Below are 25,899 nucleotides of genomic sequence, written 5' to 3'. Positions count from 1 at the left end.
AACATCACCAACAGTTATTTTCTGGTCTGGGAATAAAGTCCCTTCTTGCAGCTTTTGAAACAGACCAGAGTTCCTGAAGATGCGAGCGTCATGTACCTTTCCCGGCCATCCCACGTTGATGTTGGTGAAACGTCCCTTGTGATCCACCAGAGCTTGCAGCACTATTGAAAAGTACCCCTTGCGGTTTATGTACTCGCCGGCTTGGTGCTCCGGTGCCAAGATAGGGATATGGGTTCCGTCTATGGCCCCACCACAGTTAGGGAATCCCATTGCAGCAAAGCCATCCACTATGACCTGCACATTTCCCAGGGTCACTACCCTTGATATCAGCAGATCTTTGATTGCGTGGGCTACTTGCATCACAGCAGCCCCAACACTAGATTTGCCCACTCCAAATTGATTCCCAACTGACTGGTAGCTGTCTGGCGTTGCAAGCTTCCACAGGGCTATTGCCACTCACTTCTCAACTGTGAGGGCTGCTCTCATCTTGGTATTCATGCGCTTCAGGGCAGGGGAGAGCAAGTCACAAAGTTCCATGAAAGTGCCCTTACGCATGCGAAAGTTTCGCAGCCACTGGGAATCGTCCCAGACCTGCAACACTATGCGGTCCCACCAGTCTGTGCTTGTTTCCTGAGCCCAGAATCGGCGTTCCACAGCATGAACCTGCCCCATTAGCACCATGATGCATGCATTGGCAGGGCCCATGCTTTCAGAGAAATCTGTGTCCATGTCCTGATCACTCACGTGACCGCGCTGACGTCGCCTCCTCGCCCGGTATCACTTTGCCAGGTTCTGGTGCTGCATATACTGCTGGATAATGCGTGTGGTGTTTAATGTGCTCCTAATTGCCAAAGTGAGCTGAGCGGCCTCCATGCTTGCCTTGGTATGGCGTCCGCACAGAAAAAAGGCGCGGAATGATTGTCTGCCGTTGCTCTGATGGAGGGAGGGGCGACTGACGACACGGCTTACAGGGTTGGCTTCAGGGAGCTAAAATCAACAAAGGGGGTGGCTTTACATCAAGGAGTATTTCAGGCAGGACTTCACGGAGGGTTCCAATAAGAAATGGTGCACCTAAGTTATTATTCTTATTGGAACAAGGAGGTTAGCCTGGCCTCTGATTGATACATGGCTAGATTTACCTCGCTGCACCTTCTCTGTGAGTGACTGCAGTGTGACCTAGAGGAATGAGTCCCCTAGACGGGGGAGGAGGCAAATGAGTACAAAACAAATCTGGTCTATTTCTTGTTTTGATCCACTCCATCTATCTTTTACATCTTTGGCTGGTAGCAGACGGTGCAGAAGGACTGCATGCCATCCACATCTCATGGCTGCTCGGCAGAAGACGGTACAATAGGACTGCTAGCAATCCATATTGCCTGCCTGCTCACCATAAGACGGTTCAATAGGACTGACTGTAGGACTAAAGACAATGACCTGGTCAAGTCACTCCAACTTTAGTCCCTGCGCCCATGTCTGCCCAGGCGCTCCCAGCCAACGCGGCCAGGAGCACCTTGGACATGACGAGGACGGCTACCAGTCGTATTGTACCGTCTGCTGCCACAAGGCAATGGGTTGCTGCTACTGTGTAGCAATGCAGTACCGCGTCTGCCAGCACCCAGGAGACATACGGTGACGGTTACCTGAGCGGGCTCCATGCTTGCGGTGGTATGGCGTCCGCACAGGTAACTCAGGAAAAAAGGCGCAAAACGATTGTCTGCCCTTGCTTTCACGGAGGGAGGGAGGGAAGGGGGGACTGACGATATGTACCCAGAACCACCCGCGACAATGTTTTAGCCCCATCAGGCATTGGGATCTCAACCCAGAATTCCAATGGGCAGCGGAGACTGCGGGAACTGTGGGATAGCTACCCACAGTGCAACGCTCCGGAAGTCAACTCTAGCCTCGGTACTGTGGAAGCACTCCGCCGAGTTAATGCACTTAATGCACTTAGAGCATTTTCTGTGGGGACACACACACTCGAATATATAAAACCGATTTCTAAAAAACCGACTTCTATAAATTCGACCTTATTCCATAGTGTAGACATACTCTCAGGGTAGTTAAGCTCTGGAAGAGCCTTCCAAGGGAGGCTATGAAATCCCTGCCATTGGAGGTTTTTAAGAACAGGTTGGACAACCCCCTGGCAGGGCTGATTTAGGTTTACATGGTCCTGCCTCGCATAGGCAGCTGGACTAGGTTCCTTCCAGCCCAACATTACTATGATTCTCTGTTCTCCCCTGCAGCAGGACACAGGTTATATGCCCGATCTCCCCACCCCTTCCTGCCTGCCACTCCCTGCAGCAGGTCTCCATGTGGCAATAAAGTCCTTTGGGATGGGGCTCTGACACCGCCCCTTGGGAGATGGTTTCCCCAGATGGTACATCAACCCACCAGGCCAGCTCCCCTGAGACTCAGCCTGGACATGCCCTTCCTTGGCACATTCCCATTGTTCCAGGGACTCTCAGTTGGTCATGCTAATAACGCCTTTCCCTCCATGGCGCTCAGGGCCTGTCAGATCTTTGCAGGCTCCCACGGTGTTCCTGTCTCAGTTGTCACATGAGCATTCCCTCCAGATTTAGCTCTTTTAATCTTTCCTCCCTCCAGCCCACTGACCCTCCCCATTGCTCTCCCCTGAATCAGCTCCAGATTGTCCATCTGCCTCCGGCCAGGGCAGAGGGCCAAAGATTGAGGGGCAAACCCCAAGCGCGCGCACTGGGCGTTGTAAACCAGGACAGATCTATTTACATGGGGATGGGGTCTGCTGCTCCTCAGGAGCAACAGCCAGGGGTTCGGTTGAAAGCACTGGGGCTCCAGGCTGGGAGGCAAGGCTGAATGGACAGAACCCTGGATCAGCTAGTCTCTTGCCTGGAGTAATTATAAAGGAGAGGAGGTCAGCGGTAAAGGCATTAGACCAGTTTCACAGCCAGGGCTTCCCCCCTGAAGGAGTTTTCGGGCTCTACTCAAAGCAGAGCATCAGGGGATTGTCGTTTGCCAGCCCCTGCGACCTTTAGTTTTCCGCCTTGAAGGGAGAGAATCCAGAAACCAGGTTTGTGCAAAGCTGCTGAAAGCTCAGCTGTGCTCCAGGGTCATCCCGTGGGAGCAGGGGCCGTAGGGAAGAGGAAGTGACCTCGGGAGTGCAGGAGAGGTTGGGGGTTGTCTCAGATTCACAGGGTCCAGGCTACGCCCCAGCCTTGAAGCAGTCTCCTAGAAGTCACCCCTTTCGTGGGCTGGACCCTATGGGCCCACGCTGCTCCACAAGGGTAGCCCTGCAGCCTCAACAGCTCCAGCGAACCCTGGTTCTCTCCGGAGCTCCCTGCAGTGAGTCCTGCCAAAGTCAGACTCCTGAGACAGACTTTACATCTTTAGGCAGTGATGCAACTTCAGCGAGTATTTGCAGGGACGCCAGGCAGCCGTGTCACAGCAAGGGGACATTTATTAGTCACCTGGAATACAACATCTGGAAGTCTTTAGGTTAGCGGCAGAGAGGTAATCTTGAGAGAGAGCTCATATTGGAGAGAGCCACGTGGCCTGAGATCGATGTTCTGCTGAATACAAGTAGTCTCTTCTTGTCCCTTGTGTGTGTTCCCAATCCCAGCAGTAACCTTAACACTCCGCCACCTCTTAACTTTGTTCTGCAGCACGGGGCTTTTCGCTGTACTTCCCCGCAGAGAAGTGGGTAGGTGGGGGAAGTAGCTTACTCTAGGAGTTAACGTTCACTCAGTGTGGCTCCCATTCAAAGGTGTTGATTTTAGCACAGACAGCCCTTGTGCCTTGGTATCTCAACCTTCTAGTCCTGATCTCCCATGTCCCAGGGAGAACATGAATTCTTTCCCCACAAGGGATAGCGATGCCGAGGGGGGTGGGTACAGGGCCACAAGAGAGTTCACAAAGATATTACCAATGATTCCTACATTTGTCACAGGAGGCCAGCTGTCTTACAAGGCTGAACCTTGGACTTCCAAAGTACAGCGTGGGTTGGAATTCCTTCCCACCCTTCCCCAGCACCGAGGGGGCATAGGAGGACGATCCCCCGATAACCAGTAAGAAACATTATCACAGGAAGAGAGTCAACCTGTGCCGAGCACAGGAAACAAGATAACCAACTCCAGCTACACGGTGCCTGGGAACTTATCTTCCTCACTGGCAATGAAACCAGGGTGGATAAAAATCAATGATTTTTTTAATTTAAATCGGATTTTTTGATAGGTTTTTTCCTCAAAAAAACATTTTATCTAAACATAGTTTTAATTAAGATACATTATAGCTCAAAGATATCTCATCATGGAATAGTGATTATAAATTCTAATTCTATAGTATGAGACAATATATTCATGTAATGTTTAAGAAAAGTTTTGTAAATGAGTTCCAATAATTCATGGATTAGGGACCCAATTTTATGGAGTTCCACAGGCTTCTGTACAGATTATTTAGGTTAATCTTTCTATCTACCCAATGGGACTCAGTGCTCAGAAGATACCATCAGAGATGCTTAGTTTTGCAGTTCTCAAACTGTGATTTGTGTCTCCAGAGGTAACATGCTTAACAGCAAAAATGTTTATTTAAAAACAAAAATGTTTTAAATAAATAAATAATATATAGAGGTAAGAAATAATAAATCTCAACTCTATTGTCCCTCTGCAAATCTGTGTACATAGAGTCAATCCCTTACTTCTCTCTAAAAGTGCAAAGTTTCAAAAAGTTCAATAAATAGAAGATTGTTGGGGGTGGAATAGATCTGGACAAGGAGAAAAATTCTGGAGATAAATGTGAGAAGCAAAGGACATATGCTTGTTTTGTTAAAATATTATATGTTTGCTGTTGAAGAAAAAAAATCCAGAATACTTAACGTTGTTGTTTTAGTTAAATAAAACAATTTAAGTGTCTGTCTGGTGATGTTCTCCTCCTAATACAGCATGGCAAGAAAATCCTCCAAATATTATCATTAACTTGTTGAATTGGAGATAGTTCACCTCCCAGTGACTTCAAAAATATCTGCTTCAATTACCTTTGGTAAATGAAATAACCAAACAATCATTCATTTTCTGATATAGCTGTAAAACTAATCTGAAAAGTTTTCAAAATAAATCACTGTTTAAAAATGTATAGTGTGTACCTTCTAAAAATGAAACACATCTATCTCTGAGTTGTGAAGAATATGTATTAAGGTTATAACCAACAAGAATGCACTTTTATGTAGAAAACCATGACTAAATCGAGTCTTCCTGACTCGTGATTTAAATCACAAATCCACCTTGAATGAAACCATCACTGAATGCTGAGTTCAGCTCTGGTGTCCACACTTTAAAAAGGATGTTGACAGATTGGGAAGGGTTCAGCAAAGAGCTACAAGAATGACTGAAAGTCTAAAGAATCTCAATCTATTTAGTTTATCCAAGAAAAAGTTAAGGGGTGACTTAATCATGGTCTCTCAGTACCTAGATTTCAGACACTGGAGGGCTCATGGGTGGCACGTAATGGAGGCTGGGGAAGGCTAAGCCTTCCTAAACCTTGCGGGGTGGGAGGGGGCAAAAGCAGATTACCTCACTGGCCCATGGGGACCATGCCCTGGGGTCCCAGCCAATTTGGGGCCCCTGGAAAAATCTCCCCCTGCCATGGTCCCAGACGGCAGAGGCACAGAGCTTTTCCAGTCTCAGGGCCACAGCGGGGCAGTGGTGGCCAGAAAGGAGCCAGTGGGGGTGGGTCCTCATGGAGAAGAGGTGTAGTGGGAGCAGAATGGGGACAGGGCTGCAGTGGAAGGGATGGAATGAAGTAGGGCCATGGACTGGGTGGCAGCCATGGGGTGGCACTGTGGTCCCAGCTGGGCCAAGCTCTCAGCCTTGCCCCTCCTCCCCCCCAGGCTCTCAGCCCTCCCCTCCAGCCATGTCCACAGGGGAGGGGGCACTGAGAGCAGCAATCGGAGGTGTGGCCTCGGCTGGGAAAGGCAGGGCCTCAGCCGGATGGGGTGGAGCAGGGGGCTAGCCTCCCAAGGGGAAGCTTCACCTGCCGCACATGAGAGGGCTCTTTAATCTAGCATGGGATTCTCAAACTTCATTGCACCATGACCCCCTTCTGACAACACAAATTACTACATGACCCCAGGAGTGGGGACTGAAGGCTGAACCTGCCAGAGCCCCGCTGCCCTGGGGGGGGGGGTTGTGTGTGCAAAGCCCGAGCTCTATCACACCGGGGCCGGGGGGGACGAGGAGGAGGGCAAAGCTGAATCCCAAGGGCTGAGCATCCCCCATGTGATCTGCTCGGATATTTCTATGGCTGGCACGTAGTTGCACTTGCACAGACTGTTCTCTCCGCAGGCACAGGAGATCCAATGCTTTTTGCCTGCTCTAGTACCTCTCTGTGTGCCTGGAGCCAGCATGGTTAGCTGCACGCAAACAAAGGTGAGCTGCTAGGTGTGCTCACCAAGGGGAGCAACCAGGAAAAGACATTTCAAAACCACGCAGGGTTTTTAAAGTGGAGGAGGCAGGCTTCCAGTCTCTGTGACCCCTGCGCAGTGGAGTTTAAAATTGCGAGCAGAGCAGTGACTGTCATGAGGACTGGGGCATTGTGGGGCAGCGACTGAAGGACCGTTAGGGTCAACACAGATCATGTAATGTCTACACTCGCATTGTGTTGACTAAAGTAGTTTGACCATGGCACGGCACCTTTCGGAGAGGTGGTTTTACTGCATTGCCAGTATGGGCCACTTACGTAGGCCAGAGACAAATTTAAGCATAAACACATGCACAAACAGGTCCATGCATGGCGTCGTACATCAACCTAACTGTAACGTACACCAAGCTGGAGTTAACTAACATGAGATACAATCCTAGTGAAGACAAGGCAGTTTTATGATTTTCGGACACGTAAGCCGTTTGGATTAATGCTATGGGGGAGCCTAGTATTCACCTTGACCTGCTAACTCATGGGAAATTAAGAACATCCATACTGGGTCAGACCACTAGTCCATCTAGCTCAGAAGCCTGTCTTCCAACAGTGGCCAGTGCCAGATGCTTCAGAGGGAATGAACAGAACAGGCAATTGTTGAGTGATCCATCCTGTCGTCCACTCCCAGCTTCTGGCAATCAGTGGCTATGGACTCCCAGAGCATGGGGTTGCATCCCCGTCCATCTTGGCTAATAGCTATTGATGGACCTATGCTCCATGAAGTTATCTAGTTCTTTTTTGAACGCAGTTATACTTTTGGCCTTCACAACATCCCCTGGTAAGAAGTTGTACAGGTTGATTGTGTGTTGTGTGAAGTACTTTCTTATGTTTGTTTTAAACCTGCTGCCTATTAATTTCATTGAGCAACCCTTGGTTCTTGTGTTATGTGAAGGAGTAAATAAAACTTCTTTATTCACTTTCTCCACATCATTCACAATTTTATAGATCTCTACCACATCCCTCTTCACTCATCTCTTTTCCTAGCTGAAAAGTCCGAGTCTTTTTAATCTCTACTCATGCAGAAGCTGTTCCATACTCTTAATGATTTTTGTCGCACTTCTCTATACCTTTTCCAATTTTAAAATATCTTTCTTGAGATGGGACGACCAGAACTCCATGTAATATTCAAGATATGGGTGTACCATGGATTTATAAAGTGGCATTATGATATTTTCTGTCTTATTATCTATCCCTTCCCTAATGGTTCCCAACATTCTGTTGGGATTTTTGCCTGCCACTTCACACTGGGCAGATGTTTTCAAAAAGCTATCCACAATGACTCCAAGATCTCTTTCTTGAGTGGTAACAGTTATTTTAGAGCCCATCATTTTGTATGCATAGTTGGGATTATGTTTTCCAATGTGGATTACTTTGCATTTATCAATATTGAATTTCATCTGCCATTTTCTTGCCCAGTCACACAGTTTTTCCCTTTGTAACTCTTTGTAGTCAGCTTTGGACTTAACTATCTTGAGTAATTTACTATTAATTGCAAACCTTGCCATCTCATTATTTACTCCTTTTCTAGTTTATGAATTCATTTATGAATATATTAAGCTGGTCCCAGTACAGATCCCTGGGGGACCTGCTATTTACCTCTCTTCATTGTGAAAACTGACCATTTATTCCTACCCTTTATTTCCTATCTTTTAACCAGTTACTGATCCATGAGAGGACCTTCCCTCTTATCTCATGACTGCTTACTTTGCTTAAGAGCCTTTAGTGTAGGACCTTGTCAAAGGCTTTCTGAAAGTCCAAGTACACTATATCCACTGGATCACCCTTGATCACGTTTGTTGACCCCCCCTCAAAGAATTCTCATAGATTGGTGAGGCATAATTTTTATTTTAAAAAGTCATGCTGACTCTTCCCTAACAAATCGTGTTCATCTATGTGTCTGATAATTCTGTTCTTTACTATAGTTTCTACCAATTTTCCTGTCACTGAAGTTAGGTTTACCAGCCTGTAATTGCCAGGATTGCCTCTGGAGCCTTTTTTAAAAATTGGGGTCACATTAGCTATCCTCCAGCCATCTGGTACAGATGCTGATTTAAACAATAGGTACATACCACAGTTAGTAGTTCTGCAATTTCATATTTGAGTTCCTTCCAAACTCTTGGGTGAATACCATCTGGTCCTGGTAACTCCTCACTGTTTATCAATTTGTTCCAAAAAACACCTCTACTGACACCTCAATTTGGGACAGTTCCTCAGATTTATCATCTAAAAAAGAATGGCTCAGGTGTGGGAATCTCCCTCACATCCTCTGCAGTGAAGACCAATGCAAAGAATTAATTTAGCTTCTCTACAATGGCCTTATCTTCCTTGAGTGCTCCTTTAGCACTTGGATTATCCAGGAGCCCTACTGATTGTTTGGAGGGCTTCCTGCTTTTGAGATACTTAAAAGTTTTTTTGCTGTTAGTTTTTGAGTCTTTGGCTAGTTGCTCTTCAAATTCTTTTTTGGCCTGCACTTTTGCACTTGATTTGCCAGAGTTTATGCTCCTTTCTATTTTCCTCAGTAGGATTTAACTTCCAATTTTTAAAGGATTTTTTTTGCTTCGAACTGCCTATTGTTACTTTATTCTGCGTTTTTTTTTATTTTGGGTATACATTTAATTTGAAACTCTATTATGGTGTTTCTAAAAAGTTTCCATGCAGTGTGCAGGCATTTCACTTTTGGGGCTGTACCTTTTAATTTCCATTTAACTAGCTTCCTCATTTTTGTGTTGTTCCCCTTTCTGAAGTTAAATGCTACTGTGGTGGGCTTCTTTGGTGTTTTTCGCCCCATAAGAATATTAAATGTAATTATATTATGGTCACTATTACCAAGTGGTTCAGCGATATTCACCTCTTGAACCAGATCCTATGCTCCATTTAGGACTAAAACAAGAATTGCCTCTTCCCTTGTGGGTTTCAGAACTAGCTGCTCCAAGAAGCAGTCATTTATCTCTGCATTCATCTCTGCATCCCCTCCTGAAGTGACATGTACCCAGTCAATACGGACATAGTTGTGAAATCCCCCATTATTATTGAGTGTTCTATTTCTATAGCCTCTCTAATCACCCGAAGCATTTCACAATCACCATCACCATCCTAGTCAGGTCATCAGTGGAATATTCCTACTGCTATACTCTTATTATTCAAGCATAGAATTTCAATCCAGAGAGAGTCTATGGTACAATTTGATTCATTTACGATTTTTACTCTGTGCTTTGGCTTCACTAGGACTTCACCTCAAGTTCGCGAAATTGAGTAAACACTATTTTCCCTACTGAAACAAGACCTTTCCATTTTCTTACACTTGCCTTAGGATGGGCTGTTTCTGGCTCCAACCCATGCAAAGTCCCCTGGCTCCAAGCCTAGTCCATGTGATCTCTCATAGCCCCACATCACTTCAGGGCCCATACCATAGTTCCTCCAGCTGGTCCCCTAGGCAGGGGAAATCATGGCTGTCCTCCAAGAACCTGTTTCCCTGGGCCAGGAACTGTCTTCTTCGGTATCTGTCTGCACTGCACTTAGCACAGTGGGTTCCTGATCCTTAACTGGGGTCTCTTGGCACCACTAAAATAGATGAGTAAGAGCAACAAGAATCATTTCGGTCTTTTCTGGTTTCAGGCTGAAGGATTTTTCTGCGTGCCTCTACGTATGATTGTTCACGGTTGGTTTTTTTCAGGGAGTTGGGAGTCAAATCCATTTGGGGAGCGGCAGCCCCGATTATTGTGGGGGGCAACGGTAGGCATGCCACTCACCGCCTTTTACAAGCCACACCTGGGATGAGGAAGGGCTGAACTGGGTCAGGGTGTTTCTGAGCTTGTGGTTTCTATAGGGTGGGCACTAAGATGGGGGGGCACCCATGGTGTGGGGGTCCCCCCAAAACGGGGAGCACTTGTAAGGGACCTCCCAGGTGTGGGCACCTCAGAACTGAAAGCACCTGGTAAGGTACTTGTGGGGCTAAGCTGAGGGCACCTCTGGGGGTGTGCAAGGGGGGGGCGAGCTGGGGACACTGACAGGGTGGATATAGGAGAGGGAGGCGCCCAACAGGGGACACCCCAAACCCGTCGCCCCACGCGCACCACCCGCCTCACTTTCATCCTTGGCGCCTAAAGCGTCCACCGAGCGCCCGGCCGGGACTACAGCGAGGGCACCGCCGCCGCTCGCGCCTCGTCCTGGTATTAACTCCGTCATATCCCTCCGCCGGAAAAAAAATAATCCGGGCGGGGGGTGGGGTTCCCCCTCCCCAAGCCAGTGGATCGTTAATGATCGCTCGAGTTACCCCGCGCTGCAATTGCCGCCGCACTGGGCGGCCCCGTGGGAGGGGGGGGCTAATTTTAGGGCGCGGGAGCTGGGGGCCCGTGGCGGAGGGATACAGCCGTGAATCGATAGTGCGATTGCCCCCACACATTGTTACTGCCCCGTCCCCCTATAACGGTTTGTGCCCCCCTCCCCCCCGCGGGGCCGTGTGACGAGAGCAGCTCCAGGCTTTGAGCGGCCTCTTCCCCCACTCAGTGTATCCCTCCGCCGCGGGACTGGGGGGGGGCTCCTTCCACTTCCGGGTCCGCCATTTTGTCTCCCTCCCTCCCAAGCAGAGGGGGGGCCGTTAAAAGCAGCTAACCCCAGCGACCCTCCCCCCACCCGGGACGCCCACGCTGGCGCCGCCGGGGGCTGCCTCCGCCTCTCAAGGGTGAGTGTGGGGGGGGTCACTTTGGGGGAGGAGGCCCCTTGGGGGGGTGCCCTGCCTGGAGGGGAGGCTGGGGGTTGAGGTCTTTGCTCCCCGAGGTTGGGGCTAAGGGAGGGAGCCTGAGGTGAGCCGCCGCTGGGGGGCTCCTCGCTCTGGGTTGAGAAGGGGGAATCCCCGTGGGGGGCGGCTGAGGGGCTGGCGGGGAGCGGGTGTTGCAGAGCCGTGGAGGTGCGGGCGGCTCCTCCCGGACCGGGGATCAATGGAAACCCGCGCGGGGATTGAGTCGCGTCGCCTCTCGGCTCGGAAGGTGAAAGCGACGCTTCTGGCCGGAGCGCTTCTCCAGACACCTGTGGCTGCTGGGGAGGAGGGGCGCCTCAGGCGTCAGATCCGAGGGAGACCCGAATAGGGTGGGGGGGTTGTGGGCACCGGCGGGACGCCGGGCTCCTGATGGATGATGTTTGTCGTGACTCCGGAGTTAGGTTGAAGCGCGATGCGAGAAACGGCGGGTTTTGGAGTTTTTAAAATAAATCCACCCCCCCCCCAGCGTTAAGCCCCAGTCCCGCAAATGCTTCCACCCATGATTAACGTTATGACTCAACCGAGCTGTTCGTGCGTGTCAAGTTAAGGGTAAAAGTGTTTGCGGGATTGGGGCTTAGAAGACTGTTAAAGGAGCATTGGAAATGCAGGCTGTCCTACCAAGAATCAAGGTAAGTAAAGCTAAGGCCGTGATGATCCTGCTAACTCTTGCCTGTGTTTACACACGTGCATAATCTCCTCAGAGTCCATGCTTATGTACAGAAAGGCCCTGATCCTGTAGTGAGCTCTGCACGTGGGTGCCTATGCTCACTGTAGGGTTGGGCCAAAGTTAAACATATGGGAGCGTTTGTGGGTATGGGGTCGTACCTGCAAGGTTCAGCAACGAATACAGATTGCTTTAGCATGGTGCAGAGCTTATTTAAAGTGGCCCTTCTAAGATGTCATCATGCAAGCTGAATGAACGATTAGAAATAGAGCAGGGATTTTTTTTTCTTCTTTCAAGTTTGTTTCCCTGAACATCAGGTCTTTATGACAGAGCTAAAAATTGTCACACTCCTGCGTTTTATGTTTAATACTTTGCCTATAATAATTGTCATTTAGGTTTAAAATACTGTCTTGTAAAATGGGATGCCTCCGATGAAGTGAGCTGTAGCTCACGAAAGCTTATGCTCAAATAAATTGGTTAGTCTCTAAGGTGCCACAAGTCCTCCTTTTCTTTTTGTGAATACAGACTAACACAGCTGTTACTCTGAAACCTATATTGGCTATGTTACTTGAGGAGAATTAGGGTTTTTTTAAAAAAGATTATTTTACTGACATTTACTTACTTGGGGTTATTTATGGTATATTTGGACACTTCTGTTGAATCGTTCAATGAAGTGGTATAACTTTTTTCATAAAGCTTTTCTCTCAGTTAAAGACCTGATGGATTCACTGATTGACTATGCGATTCAGTACTGGTATGCATAGACATTCACTTGTAGGCATTTGAAGAGTCTCACACCTAAATTAATACTTAGGCTTGAAGTCAGTTCTTCATAGGAATGAAATGCCACTGTATCTGTGTCAGACAAGAACTTCAGATCCCCTGATTACCGTATTTATTATACCTTTAAAGTATAGCTTGAAAAACAGAGGCAGCGTTGCTTAGTAGACGTAGCACAGGACTAGAACCCAGGAGTTCCTATTTCCAGCTCTAAAACGGACTACTTTTATGAACGTGGACAAGTCACTTCATTTTTCAGTGACTGCCAGCTGTAAAACGAGGACAAGGATACCAGCCCCTTAGCTCGTGGAGGTGGGGTGTTTGTGAAGATGAAGTAATTAATCTTTGTAAAATGCTGTATATACGAAGTGTTGCTGTTGCTATGGTAGACTTCAACCCAGGTCCATATTGAGCCTGTGAAGTAACAGGGGTACACGTGAGCCATTGGTCTGTGTCCGCTGATGCAGTTGCCAGATCAGGGTTGCATTTTGCGTTCCTATCATGTTGCAAGTATTGAAGATTAAAAATATGTATATTTTCATAAACACTTAACTCATTAAGTAATTTAGTGGCCATATCCGGCATAGATTGATTTCCAGTGTGCATCTATGTCCTAGTCTAGCTGATGATATTTTAGTCACATTGCACATTTAAAGTGTTTTTTTTTTTCTGTTTTAAAATGCAGCTTTCTGAAAATATTTGTTCCCATGTATAAAGATGTCGTTAGTGGACCTCGGAAAGAGGTTGCTAGAAGCAGCTCGCAAAGGGCAAGATGATGAAGTTAGAACATTAATGGCAAATGGTGCCCCTTTCACCACTGACTGGGTATGTTTTTAATAGAAAAGGCTACTTTTTCCAAAAAGGTATTTACTCCAACTAAAATATAGAACAGATCCTTTGAGGGCAGCCTGAGGGGGGTAGGTGATAATCTTAGAGTCCTAATTTAGCTCCTGGGCACCCTCTCTCTGTAACTGTGTGATGATGACCAGACTGATTAACTGTGATGTTTCATTGCTGGGAAATTCAAGCAACAAGCATTTCTAGTCATGCACTTTGGAAGTGTTTATGCAGACTTTGACCAGCTTTCAGGATCAAGGCCTATGTTGGCTGACCCCTGTTATTCACAGGAGGCCTCCTGCAAGAACTTTACTATCATGGAGTAGCCCCATCAGAGTAAATGGGGCTAGTCCTGGGTAGTAAGGTTAAGTATGGGTCTAAATAGTTACAGGATGGGGCCAACGCACGGCATTCATGCTCCTGGTAAGTTCCCAGTGTAGCCAGTTTGGGTGCTGCTGTTATAGAATGTTGAGCAATATTTTACCTGTTCTTGTGTATGCAGGTGTTTGATCACTCCTTTTAAGTCTTCTTTAAAGTGATCCTTAAATGTCAATGTTTTTCAAACTATATTAACTTGCTAAGTACATTTAAATACTGAATTTAAAGCTTCGAAGAGGGAATTAGAGCACTAAGACACCCCTACTGATTGGCAACTAATGCCTTTTTTGATTTTTGTGGATATGTTTTAAATGTTCCGATGAAGTGAGCTGTAGCTCACGAAAGCTCATGCTCAAATAAACTGGTTAGTCTCTAAGGTGCCACAAGTACTCCTTTTCTTTTTTCATTTAAAGTAATTGTATATCAGATCTCATTTGACAGAACTATAGTTCAGTGATCAGTTTGTTAACATAACATTTGCCTCAGTGCATGTGATCACAATCTAATTTTGTTTGCTTTCTACACACAGACTGTAATCCCAACTATTCATTTATATAATTTGTGCTTGTTGCAGGGTCAGTTGCTGATTGGTTTGCCCCCTTCTGGCACCACAGCCATCCCTCTGCATTGGGTTCCCCCGGCCAGCAGTTGCTCTCAAGGCCCCATTGTGATCTATCCATTACACTCAGCCTTCTACCACTTCCTGACATTCAGCCCTCTGGCCAGGTTGCTCTTGGTTTTTCCCCTTGCCCCTGTGCATTTAGGGGTTTGTACCTCCCCTACTGTGCGGGATGTGATGGGGATGTAATTATAGTTCTTTAAAATTGTTGAACGCATTAATGGAGATAAATATGTGCTTCCACACCTACGTTGAACAGAACTTCTTTAAAAACATTTTTTTAATATACAGCTTGGGACATCACCTCTTCACCTTGCGGCCCAGTATGGCCATTATTCGACAGCGGAAGTGCTGCTTCGAGCAGGTGTTAGCAGAGATGCTCGAACCAAAGTGGACAGGACACCACTGCATATGGCTGCAGCTGATGGACATACACATATTGTAGAATTGCTAATTAGGGTAAGTGAGATGTTGTGTATCAGTCTGCAGAATATAAATTACATTGTAATGTCCCTTATGAGGCATTTCTCTCTATGTGAAGAAGTTATTGGTAGATTAATGCCAATTAAATATTTTTATTGGTAGGATGAAATACAAAACTTCTTCCCCCTCTTAAGTATCATTTAAAAAACTTTTCTAAGGAAACCTGAGAATTGTTCAATGAAATCACTGCTTAATTTAGGACTTATCTACACTGGCAATTAACAGCGCTGCAACTTCGTCGCTCAGGGATGTGAAAAAAACACACACACACCCCTCCCCCCGAGCGTGGCAAATGGCAACACTGTAAAGCACTAGTGTAAACAGTGCCCCAGTGGTGGGAGCCGCGCTGCTCATTGAGGTGGCTCTCTCCCAGCTCTGCGCCGCAGCCACACAAGGCATGTTAAAGTGCTGCTGCAGTGGAGCTTTAGAGTTGCAAGTGAATCATAGAATCCTAGACTGTCAGGGTGGGAAGGGACCTCAGGAGGTCACCTAGTCCAACCCCCTGCTCAAAGCAGGACCGATCCCCAATTAAATCATCCCAGTCAGGGCTTTGTCAAGCCTGACCTTAAAAACCTCTAAGAAAGGAGATTCCACCACCTCCCTAGGTAACCCATTCCAGTGCTTCACCACCCTCCTAGTGAAAAAGCTTTTCCTAATATCCAACCTAAACCTCCCCCACTGCAACTTGAGACCATTACTCCTTGTTCTGTCATCTGCCACCACTGAGAACAGTCTAGAGCCATACTCTTTGGAACCCCCTTTCAGGTAGTTGAAAGCAGCTATCAAATCCCCCCTCACTCTTCTCTTCTGCAGACTAAATAATCCCAGTTCACAGAATCCTAGAATATTAGGGTTGGAAGGGACCTCAGGAGGTCATCTAGTCCAACCCCCTGCTCAAAGCAGGGGCAATCCCCAATTTTTGCCCCAGATCCCTAAATGGCCCCCTCAAGGATTGAACTCACAACCCTGGGTTTAGCAGGCCAATGCTCAAACCACTGAGCTATTGCTCCCCCCCTCAGTTCCCTCAGCCTCTCCTCATAAGTCATGCTCCAGCCCCCAATCATTTTTGTTGCCCTCTGCTGGACGCTTTCCAATTTTTCCACATTCTTCTTGTAGTGTGGGGCCCAAAACGGGACACAGTACTCCAGATGAGGCCTCACCAATGCCGAATTGGTGGGATAGTTCAGTGGTTTGAGCATTGGAATGCTAAACCCAGGGTTTTGAGTTCAATCCTTGAGGGGGCCATTTAGGGATCTGGGCCAAAAATTGGGGATTGGTCCTGCTTTGAGCAGGGGGTTGGACTAGATGACCTCCTGAGGTCCCTTCCAACCCTAATATTCTATGATTCTATTCTATGAATAGAAGGGAATGATCACGTCCCCCGATCTATTGGCAATGCTCCTACTTATACAGCCCAAAATGCCGTTAGCCTTCTTGGCAACGAGGGCACACTGACTCATATCCAGCTTCTCGTCCACTGTAACCCCTAGGTCCTTTTCTGCAGAACTGCTGCCTAGCCACTCTGTCCCTAATCTGTAGCAGTGTATGGGATTCTTTCTTCCTAAATGCAGGACTCTGCACTTGTCCTTGTTGAACCTCATCAGATTTCTTTTGGCCCAATTCTCTAATTTGTCTAGGTCCCTCTGTATCCTATCCCTACCCTCCAGCATATCTACCACTCCTCCCAGTTTAGTGTCATCTGCAAACTTGCTGAGGGTGCAATCCACACCATCCTCCAGATCATTAATGAAGATATTGAACAAAACCGGCCCTAGGACCAACCCTTGGGGCACTCCGCTTGATACCAGCTGCCAACTAGACATGGAGCCATTGATCACTACCCGTTGAGCCCGACAATCTAGCCAGCTTTCTATCCACCTTATAGTCCATTCATCCAGCCCATGCTACTTTAACTTGCTGGCAAGAATACTGTGGGAGACTGTATCAAAAGCTTTGCTAAAGTCAAGGAATAACACGTCCACTGCTTTCCCCTCATCCACAGAGCCCGTTATCTTGTCATAGAAGGCAATTAGATTAGTCAGGCATGACTTGCCCTTGGTGAATCCTTGCTGACTCTTCCTGATCACTTTCCTCTCCTGTAAGTGCTTCAGACTTGATTCCTTGAGGACCTGCTCCATGATTTTTCCAGGGACTGAGGTGAGGCTGACTGGCCTGTAGTTCCCTGGATCCTCCTCCTTCCCTTTTTGAAAGATGGGCACTACATTAGCCTTTTTCCAGTCATCCGGGACCTCGCCTGACCACCATGAGTTTTCAAAGATAATAGCCAATGGCTCTGCAATCACATCCACCAACTCCTTTAGCATTCTCGGATGCAGCGCTTGCGGCCCCATGGACTTGTGCTCGTCCAGCTTTTCTAAATAGTCCCGAACCACTTCTTTCTCCACAGAGAGCTGGTCACCTCCTCCCGATGCTGTGCTGCCCAGTGCAGGAGTCTGGGAGCTGACCTTGTTCATGAAGACAGAGGCAAAAAGAGCAATGAGTACATTAGCTTTTTGTACATCCTCTGTCACTAGGTTGCCTCCCCCATTCAGTAAGGGGCCCACACTTTCCCTGACCACCACCTTGTTGTTAACATACCTGTAGAAACCCTTCTTGTTACTCTTAACATCCCTTGCCAGCTGCAACTCCAAGTGTGATTTGGCCTTCCTGATTTCACTCCTGCATGCCTGAGCAATATTTTTATATTCCTCCCTTGTCATTTGTCCAATCTTCTGCTTCTTGTAAGCCTCTTTTTTGTGTTTAAGATCAGCAAGGATTTCACTGTTAAGCCAAGCTGGTTGCCTGCCATATTTACTATTCTTTCTACACATCGGGATGGTTTGTTCCTGCAGCCTCAATAAGGATTCTTTAAAATACAGCCAGCTCTCCTGGACTCCTTTCCCCCTCATGTTATTCTCCCAGGGGATCCTGCCCATCAGTTCCCTGAGGGAGTCAGTCTGCTCTCCTTTCTTCCTTGTGTGAGGATCCTGAACTCGACCATCTCGTGGTTACTGCCTCCCAGGTTCCTATCCACTTTTGCTTCCCCTACTAATTCTTCCCGGTTTGTGAGCAGCAGGTCAAGAAGAGCTCTGCCCCTAGTTGGTTCCTCCAGAACTTGCACCAGGAAATTGTCCCCTACACTTCCCAAAAACTTCCTGGATTGTCTGTGCACTGCTGTATTGCTCTCCCAGCAGATACCGGGGTGATTGAAGTCCCACATGAGAACCAGGGCCTGTGATTTAGTTAATTCTGTTAGTTGTCTGAAGAAAGCCTCGTCCACCTCATCCCCCTGGTCTGGTGGTCTGTAGCAGATTCCCACCATGACATCACCCTTGTTGCTCACACTTCTAAACTTAATCCAGAGACTCTTGGGTTTTTTGCAGTTTCATACTGGAGCTCTGAGCAGTCACCCCCAGCCCCATATCATGCCACCTTTCCTTCTGTGGTGCTACTGATGGTGGCGCTGCTTTCAAAGCTGGGCAGTCGGCCAGCAGCCAGCTCTCCAGCAGCTCAGCTCTGAAGGCAGCGCCGCTGCCAGCAGCAGCACAGAAGGAAGGGTGGCAATACCATGACCCGCTGACAATAGCCTTGCAACCCCCTCTTGGGTCGGGACCCCCACTTTGAGAAATGCTGATTTAAAACAGTGTGATGCCTGTGCAGGAGAACGTCAGGATGACATTAAAGCAACACTGTTTGCTTAAAGAATCCTATTGTCTGAATTGTTTTACCTGTTGTAACAAATAATACCTAGGATGAGTATAATTGTAAGAGATTTGACAGCGTGTTGGGTGGGATCCATGAAGGGACTTAAACATTGCAATGCTGAGCGTGATGGTGGCACTTAACTTTTAGGTGCCTAGACACTCACAGGAACAACACTGTGATCCACAAAGCTGGGCTAGGCGTTTATATTCCATACAATGAATGAGGGGAGATAGATGTGTTAGAATGCAATCCACAAAAGCCAGCATGGTAGGCAGCTCCACCCTAAGGTACCAATGGGAGACGCTAATGAGGGGGGTGTGCTATGCTCCGCTCTTCTATTGGAGATAGGTGCCTGACTCTGGGCTGCAGGGAGGCATCTGTCTATGAATGGGAACCTGCCACTTGGAGTCGTGCCTCAAGCACTTCTGAGCATGCCTGCTGGATCAAGCCCTGCATGTGTCTTAGGCAGCTGAATGTCTGTCTGTCTTCCCCTTTGTTCGAACCATGTTCATGCTGGGGCTTTGGTGGGAGGTAGGCATCCAGCTGCTCACAGGGCTGTGCACATACTCAGAGGCAGGAACGTAGGTGCCAAGGGAACTCTTACTCTGACAAAAGGAGGCACTGACTGAGTTTAGGCACCTGTAGGGTTTGGCAGGAGTTTTGTGGATTCCAGTGGAGCCAGAACTGGGACTTAGCTGCCTAAGTCTGGGATTTAAGTGCCGAAGTACCTTTGTGTATCCCACCCTTTGTTTAGCCTGTTTCTCTGTTTCTCTTGAATCAGGGAGAGGCCATGCACTGAAAAAAACACAGTAGATGAAAGCAATTCTTTTTTCTCTCAGAATGGTGCTGATGTAAATGCCAAGGACATGTTGAAGATGACTGCCTTGCACTGGGCAACAGAACACAACCATCGCGATGTTGTAGAGTTGCTTATAAAGTATGGAGCTGATGTTCACGCTTTCAGCAAGTTTGATAAATCAGCCTTTGATATAGCCCTGGACAAGAACAATGCAGAGACTCTGGTAATGCTGCAGGTGGGTTAAGGAGGAAAAATGTTAGCTGATAATTACAGGGAAAGTACGTTATCTGCCTACAGAGTTTGCCAGTGCGATGAGAATGAACATTTCCTACAGAAACTTTCTGTTTTACATGCCTGAATCAGAATTGTGGTAACTTGTATAAAATATTGAAATGTCAATTGATATTAGTTTCTTCATCACTGAGATAGTAGATTTGGAGAATAATGTCCCAGATTTCTGAGCTGCATTAGTTTTCTTTGCATGCACACAGTTCTTCAGAAACTCTGCTTCAGAACTCATGGAATTGGCTTTTTTGTTATTGGAATGTTTGTGGAAACATGCCTCTGGGAAATGGGAATGGAAGAAGCAGATTATTTTAATTTTATTACAAGGTTGATTAGTTAATGTTTGGAAAAGACTATTTAGTTAGTGGGCTTGATTCTCTGTTGCCCTGCAACTTGTGTATTGATTTACACTAGTGTAAAACTGACAGGTTTCAGAGTAACAGCCGTGTTAGTCTCTACGTAAAAATAAATGGACACAAATCAGATGTCAAGAATTATAACATTCATAAACCAGTCGGAGAACACTTCAATCTCTCTGGTCACGCGATTACAGACATGAAAGTTGCGATATTAAAACAAAAAAACTTCAAATCCAGACTCCAGCGAGAGACTGTTGAATTGGAATTCATTTGCAAATTGGGTACAATTAACTTAGGCTTGAATAGAGACTGGGAGTGGCTAAGTCATTATGCAAGGTAACCTATTTCCCCTTGTTTTTTCCTCCCCCTCTCCCCCCTCCTCAGACGTTCTTGTTATACCCTGGATTTGTGCTGGAAATGGCCCACCTTGATTATCATACACATTGTAAGGAGAGTGATCACTTTAGATAAGCTATTACCAGCAGGAGAGTGGGGTGGGGGGAGGTATTTTTTCATGCTTTGTGTGTATAAAAAGATCTTCTACACTTTCCACAGTATGCATCCGATGAAGTGAGCTGTAGCTCACGAAAGCTTGTGCTCAAATAAATTGGTTAGTCTCTAAGGTGCCACAAGTACTCCTTTTCTTTTTACTAGTGTAAAATGCTGCCATTTCTGATTTGGTAGTATTTTATACCTACTTTTGCACCAGTGCAAAGCAAATACAATTATTTGACTACACAAGGTGCAGAGTGGCAGAGAATCAGGTATGGGTGCCAAGTATTATTTCTCTTATTGGAGATGAGATAAAAATGTGTGCCTAATTGCATTTTCTTCTTAAGGAGGCAATGCAGAATCAGGTGAACATGAATCCAGAGAGATCAAATCCTGTCACAAATACAGTGACTGTTGCCTCACCATTTATCCTTGCATCAGGGGACGTTCTCAATCTTGCTAGTTTTGTTTCTTCAGCAAACACCAAAACAACCTCAGGTAAGATTCTGTGAACATGTAGGCGAAAAATGTTTCTCCAAAATATTTCTTGTGTAAAGGTTTTTAGAAAGCTGCGTCTCTCAATTCAGTCTTCTGAATTGTAGAAGGCAGATGTTCCAAGTTAGTAGAGAAAGATCTTTAAAACATATTGGAATGCACCAAAATACACACTTTATCTGTAAAAGATAATGGGCTAGAACTTCAGCTGGCATAAAAAGCCTTGTTCCATTGAGTCAGCAGAGAGCTTTGCTATTTTCACCAGTTGAGGATCTGGCTCAGTATGTATTATAAGCAATAAAATAGAACCTTCATAACTTGGAAAATGTTAAGGACTCAAACTACAATGCACTGAGAGTTAACATAAGAACAGTCCATACTGGGTCAGACCAAAAGTCCATCTAGCCCAGTAAGTATTCTGTCTTCCGACAGTGGCCAATGCCAGTTCCACTGGTAAAATTTGAGTAGGTAAGATATTCACCATTTGGTCCCTAATCCCTAAATTTGTCAAGGATTCATTCAATACTCTGTTTTATTACTTATTAACTGGAAGAGCAGAGTGAGTCATCTTGTGTATTTGATTGTTAAATAAGGAAACAAATGAAAAATCATTGCAGAGAATGTATCTTGGGTGTACAGATTACTCAACTTATTTTTTCCTAGCCAATAGGTTAGAGATAATATACAAAAATGAGGAAGCTAGTTATTTCCGTAAATTTGTCTGAAAAATTCATTTAAGGCCGAATATAAATTCTTTTCTTTACGTGAGACTTTATAACGTGTTGTTTTTTGTTATATTTGGGAAATCCAAACTACTGTTTCTTTTCAGTCTTAAGGAGGCTTCTAAATACAAGGTTTATGAAGCAAGTTGAGGGCCTGACCCTGCAAACACTTCTGCATGTGAGTAACTTTTGAAGCTAATGGGACTGTTCACATGCATGAGTGTTTGCCAGAGTTGATTGGAGCAATATTACAAATGTGGATGTTTCCTGTTTTCAGTTCTAAGGGCCCAGTGCTGCAATTGGATCGGTACAAGTGGCACCCTAATCCTGTGTGTGGCACCATTGACTTCAGTGAGACTCTGAACTTACTTTGAGTAGAAACTTTCCATGTGGTTTACTCCTTTAATAAATAGACAAATCCCATAATTAACACTCCCCTCCTCATCTCCCCTCCCCCCCCCCCCCAAAAAAAAAAAAACAACCTGAGGATTAACAGTGCTTCACATGGATAATGTCACACCTTTCCCTAAAACAAGGACATTCCTGCAATATATGTACCCGGTTAATGTTAAAAATATGAAAAGGCCAATATATTTTTTTTTTCCCATTTTGTTCTTTTTGAGTGCCACACTCTAAAACTTTACTCCTGTCAATAATAACTCCTGGTCTGTTGTGGGGATAAGGGTTTGCTGGCCCCATGTCCTTAGCTTTTCCCTTATTTGCCCACAGAGGGCACTAGAGACTGTGTACTTCAATCACAGCAAGTAATAGTTTAACTTTTTTCACCAGTTAAGACACTTTTTGTACCACTTCTTGCTCGTAGGTGACTAAAAAGTTTATTTAAAACTACAAATTCCTTAATGAGGACAAATGTCTTTTACTTGCCTGAAGAAATTTTGTTCAGAAATAACAGTTACAACTTTCTGAAAATAGCATATTGAATATACTACTTTTGGTCCCACTTAGATGTCTTTCTTCTGTTCAGTCAGTACTGAATCCAAGTGTAATGGGTTACTGTGCTCAGTTGAGGGAAGAAGCTTCTCGCACTGGAATTGGGATGATTTTTATTCCTTGCACAAAGCCGAATCTGCAGTCCAAGAACTTGATATGCTGACTCTGATAGTCTGATAGTTCCTTTGTTGCGTTTCAACTGACTGGCTTATTTTTTGAAGCTGGTTTTCAAACTGTACGTTGAAATTGTGAAGTGGTTATAATCGACTGATTTAGCTTTCAAGAAAAAACTCAGTTGATTTGTAACAAACAAAATGTGTGTTTTCTAAAAAGCAATGCTGAATGGAGTCAATACTTTATAGATTGGCAAAATCTCTCATTAAAAGAATTTGGGTTGTATAATTAGCTTATGTCAACAGGTTTTTTTAAAAAAAGTTTGGCATTTGCAATTCTGTAATTGAAATTAATGTGAGACTGCAAAGTCAGGTAAAATTAAATGTATCGCAACCACTTTTGCATAATGCTAATGTGTTCAGCCTGTGTAGTCAGACTGCGTCTAGTCTGTGCTGGTGAGGCCCTGTATTTTGATCATGTGTGGCTTTTGAAAACATTGTTCACATCTGTTCAGAATGAAAGCTAAGTGTGGTGCCAAAATCTGGATTTTGATAGCCCAGTGGATTACCATCTGACCACTTGTAGGTGATCTTCGTGACAATGCTGGAGTAAGTCACGTTAGCTTGCATCGATTTACTCAATTTAATTCCTTTGCATTGTTTCAAATACATTTATTTTTAAATCCAGTGAAATGAATATTAAATATAAGGTAATTATTTCAACCATGTTCTAAGAACAGTATGTGGGACTGTTTCAGATCTTGAAGTTATGTATGCTAGGTATGAATTGTAGGCTGGAAAAACTGCCCCAGTAGAGCAGTAGGTTTTTTTAGTAAAGTTTAATATTATAGTAGAATACTCCGACTGCAAATCTCCTTCACTTGCCTTCATTTCCTCAAAACAGGTGATTCCCGTGTCTCTACAGTGCAGTTTTCAAACTCAACAACCTCTGTGCTTGCCACGCTTGCAGCCCTCGCTGAAGCATCTGCTCCCCTTTCCAATTCAAACAGATCTTCAAGTAAGTGGAATGAATCTGGTGTTGACATCAATATATTTAATCCCTAGTGCATCATTTGCAAGAAATCGTAAAGAAATTGGGTTACTTAAGTATAGCTTGTAAAAAGGATTTGAATTCATTCAGCGTAACTCGAGAGTTGCAAAGTGATATAATATTTGGCAGCAGTTGCAAGGCTAATAGATTTATCTGTTATCATAGCTCATAGATATTTCTACAGACTATAGTTGCTCCTTTGAATGAAGCACCAAAGTTGTTTTTACTAACCATTCTTTCATTCTATCCTGTTTCGACCTGGATCCTGTTAGAATTGTTCTGTCCAGCTAAGTGTTATAAAAATAGAATAGAACACAGCTTGTATCTCTGTCAGATGCTCCTTACTACACAAATATGGACCAGTGATATTTTTTTCAAACTCCAGTTTTACAAAACAGTTTGGAATGATTTTATCGCCACATCGATATTTTGTGTGTTCCCCCGATTTTACAATGCCTCGATTTTATTTAGTTAGTTTATTTTTAAACAAGTGTTAGGATTTCTTGAGGACTTGGTAACATTTGGGTTCTTTTTATGCATACCATAGAGCCTCAATTTTATGAACATCACGAACAGCCATTTACAGGAACCATTTTTCCTGACAGTGGGGGGTGGGAAATAATAATGGTAAAAGTGATGTCAAGCGAGTTGTCACCCCTTTATGTTCCAATGCCATCAATGTATTAGAAATTGCTTTGCAGTGGTTTTGAAGGACAAAAAGAAAATAATTCATGGCACCAAATTGCAATTTATGCACTGTGCCTGCTGTAATTTTGAGATGTTCATAGAATTGAACTTTCTGATTTTATGATCTCCTTAGTCCCCAATTAGTTTGTAAAATGGGGTTCTACAGTACTTTATTCTCAAAAAAAATTTTGTGATGCTCAATGGCAGTGATTCTCAGCCCATTTACCATTGTGGGCCACATATGCAGCTCTCTGTTATGTGGGCTTTTATCCACACAATATATATAGTACCTACATGGCCCTGAGGATGTCACGTGCCACAGCTGTGTGCTGATTGGGTCATGGGTTGAGAGCCACTGGTTTATGATGTATTTACAACGTGCAGTGTGTGAAAACCACCAGTTGACTTTAGAATTATCAAGTTGGCCATCTTTTTTAAAAAACAAACCTTATGTAATAATCTTTAACATTTGAACCCATTTTTTTTCAGGGACTGAGTACTTTTTACTGTATTCGTTGTATTTGTGAATGCTGGTGCTTTAAATTCATCTAGGTATCTGAAGAGAATTATTTTTACCATTGAAAAGTTGCTGGGGTTGTATTGGTATTTTATTTTGTCCACTTTAGATTTTTAACATTTGCCGATTACTCCATACCAGATGCTTCAGTGTTTGGGGTTTTTGTGCAGTAAACATTGACTCATTTACTCTACGCTTATTTTTTTAAAAAGAAAAAGCTAACTCGAGAGTTTTGCTCTGCTTTCTCCAGCTAACACAGAGGAAATAGTGGAAGCAAATTCTGTAGATTCTGCAATACAGCAGGTGGTTGGTAGTGGAGGTCAACGAGTCATTACAATAGTAACAGATGGCGTTCCACTGGGCAGTCTCCAAACAGCCATTCCTACTAGTGGTATCAGCCAGCCGTTTATAGTGACCATGCAAGATGGACAGCAAGGTAAGAGGCTGCTGAGTTTAGAAAACTGTAAGCCCGTTTTAGACTTTCCTGATGTTAAGGGGGGGAAAGAATAGCTATGGTAGATGCATAGACCTAGACTTAGGTCTATGAATCTCAGGAAACTAGGGATGGCGGGGGAAGGGGAAGGAAAAATGATGAGGCCATTACATAGTTCAGCTTGCTCATAATGTGCTGCTACAATTCGTACCTTCCAAGTGAGCTCTCTAAAAGAATGGAGAGGAGAATTAAGGTTTATGACTGAGGCTAGTTACATAATCATTCTACTTTAACACAGATAAGCACAGTGCTACATTTTTATACGAGTATTA

The 25,899-nt window shown here is 45.1% G+C and overlaps 1 protein-coding gene across 3 annotated transcripts in view; it reads left to right on the top strand.

Moving 5' to 3' along the window:
• Nucleotides 1-11,740: 11,740 nt before the first annotated feature.
• GABPB2 (GA binding protein transcription factor subunit beta 2) overlaps nt 11,741-25,899 on the top strand; it is a 33,234-nt gene continuing 19,075 nt past the window's right edge. The window contains exons 1-7 of one of the 3 annotated variants that reach the window (XM_074938265.1): nt 11,741-11,826; nt 13,327-13,466; nt 14,767-14,934; nt 19,503-19,697; nt 20,946-21,096; nt 23,784-23,897; nt 25,385-25,570. In XM_074938265.1, coding sequence (XP_074794366.1) covers nt 13,359-13,466; nt 14,767-14,934; nt 19,503-19,697; nt 20,946-21,096; nt 23,784-23,897; nt 25,385-25,570 — 922 coding nt within the window. In that variant the 5' untranslated portion in view covers nt 11,741-11,826; nt 13,327-13,358. The remainder of the gene's footprint in view (nt 11,827-13,326; nt 13,467-14,766; nt 14,935-19,502; nt 19,698-20,945; nt 21,097-23,783; nt 23,898-25,384; nt 25,571-25,899) is intronic. The other 2 variants (XM_074938268.1, XM_074938264.1) reach the window with 2 other exon arrangements.

Source organism: Natator depressus, chromosome 24 (genome assembly GCF_965152275.1).
Source record: "Natator depressus isolate rNatDep1 chromosome 24, rNatDep2.hap1, whole genome shotgun sequence".
Taxonomy (NCBI): Eukaryota; Metazoa; Chordata; order Testudines; family Cheloniidae; genus Natator; species Natator depressus.
This window is presented reverse-complemented; position numbering and strand designations above follow the sequence as displayed.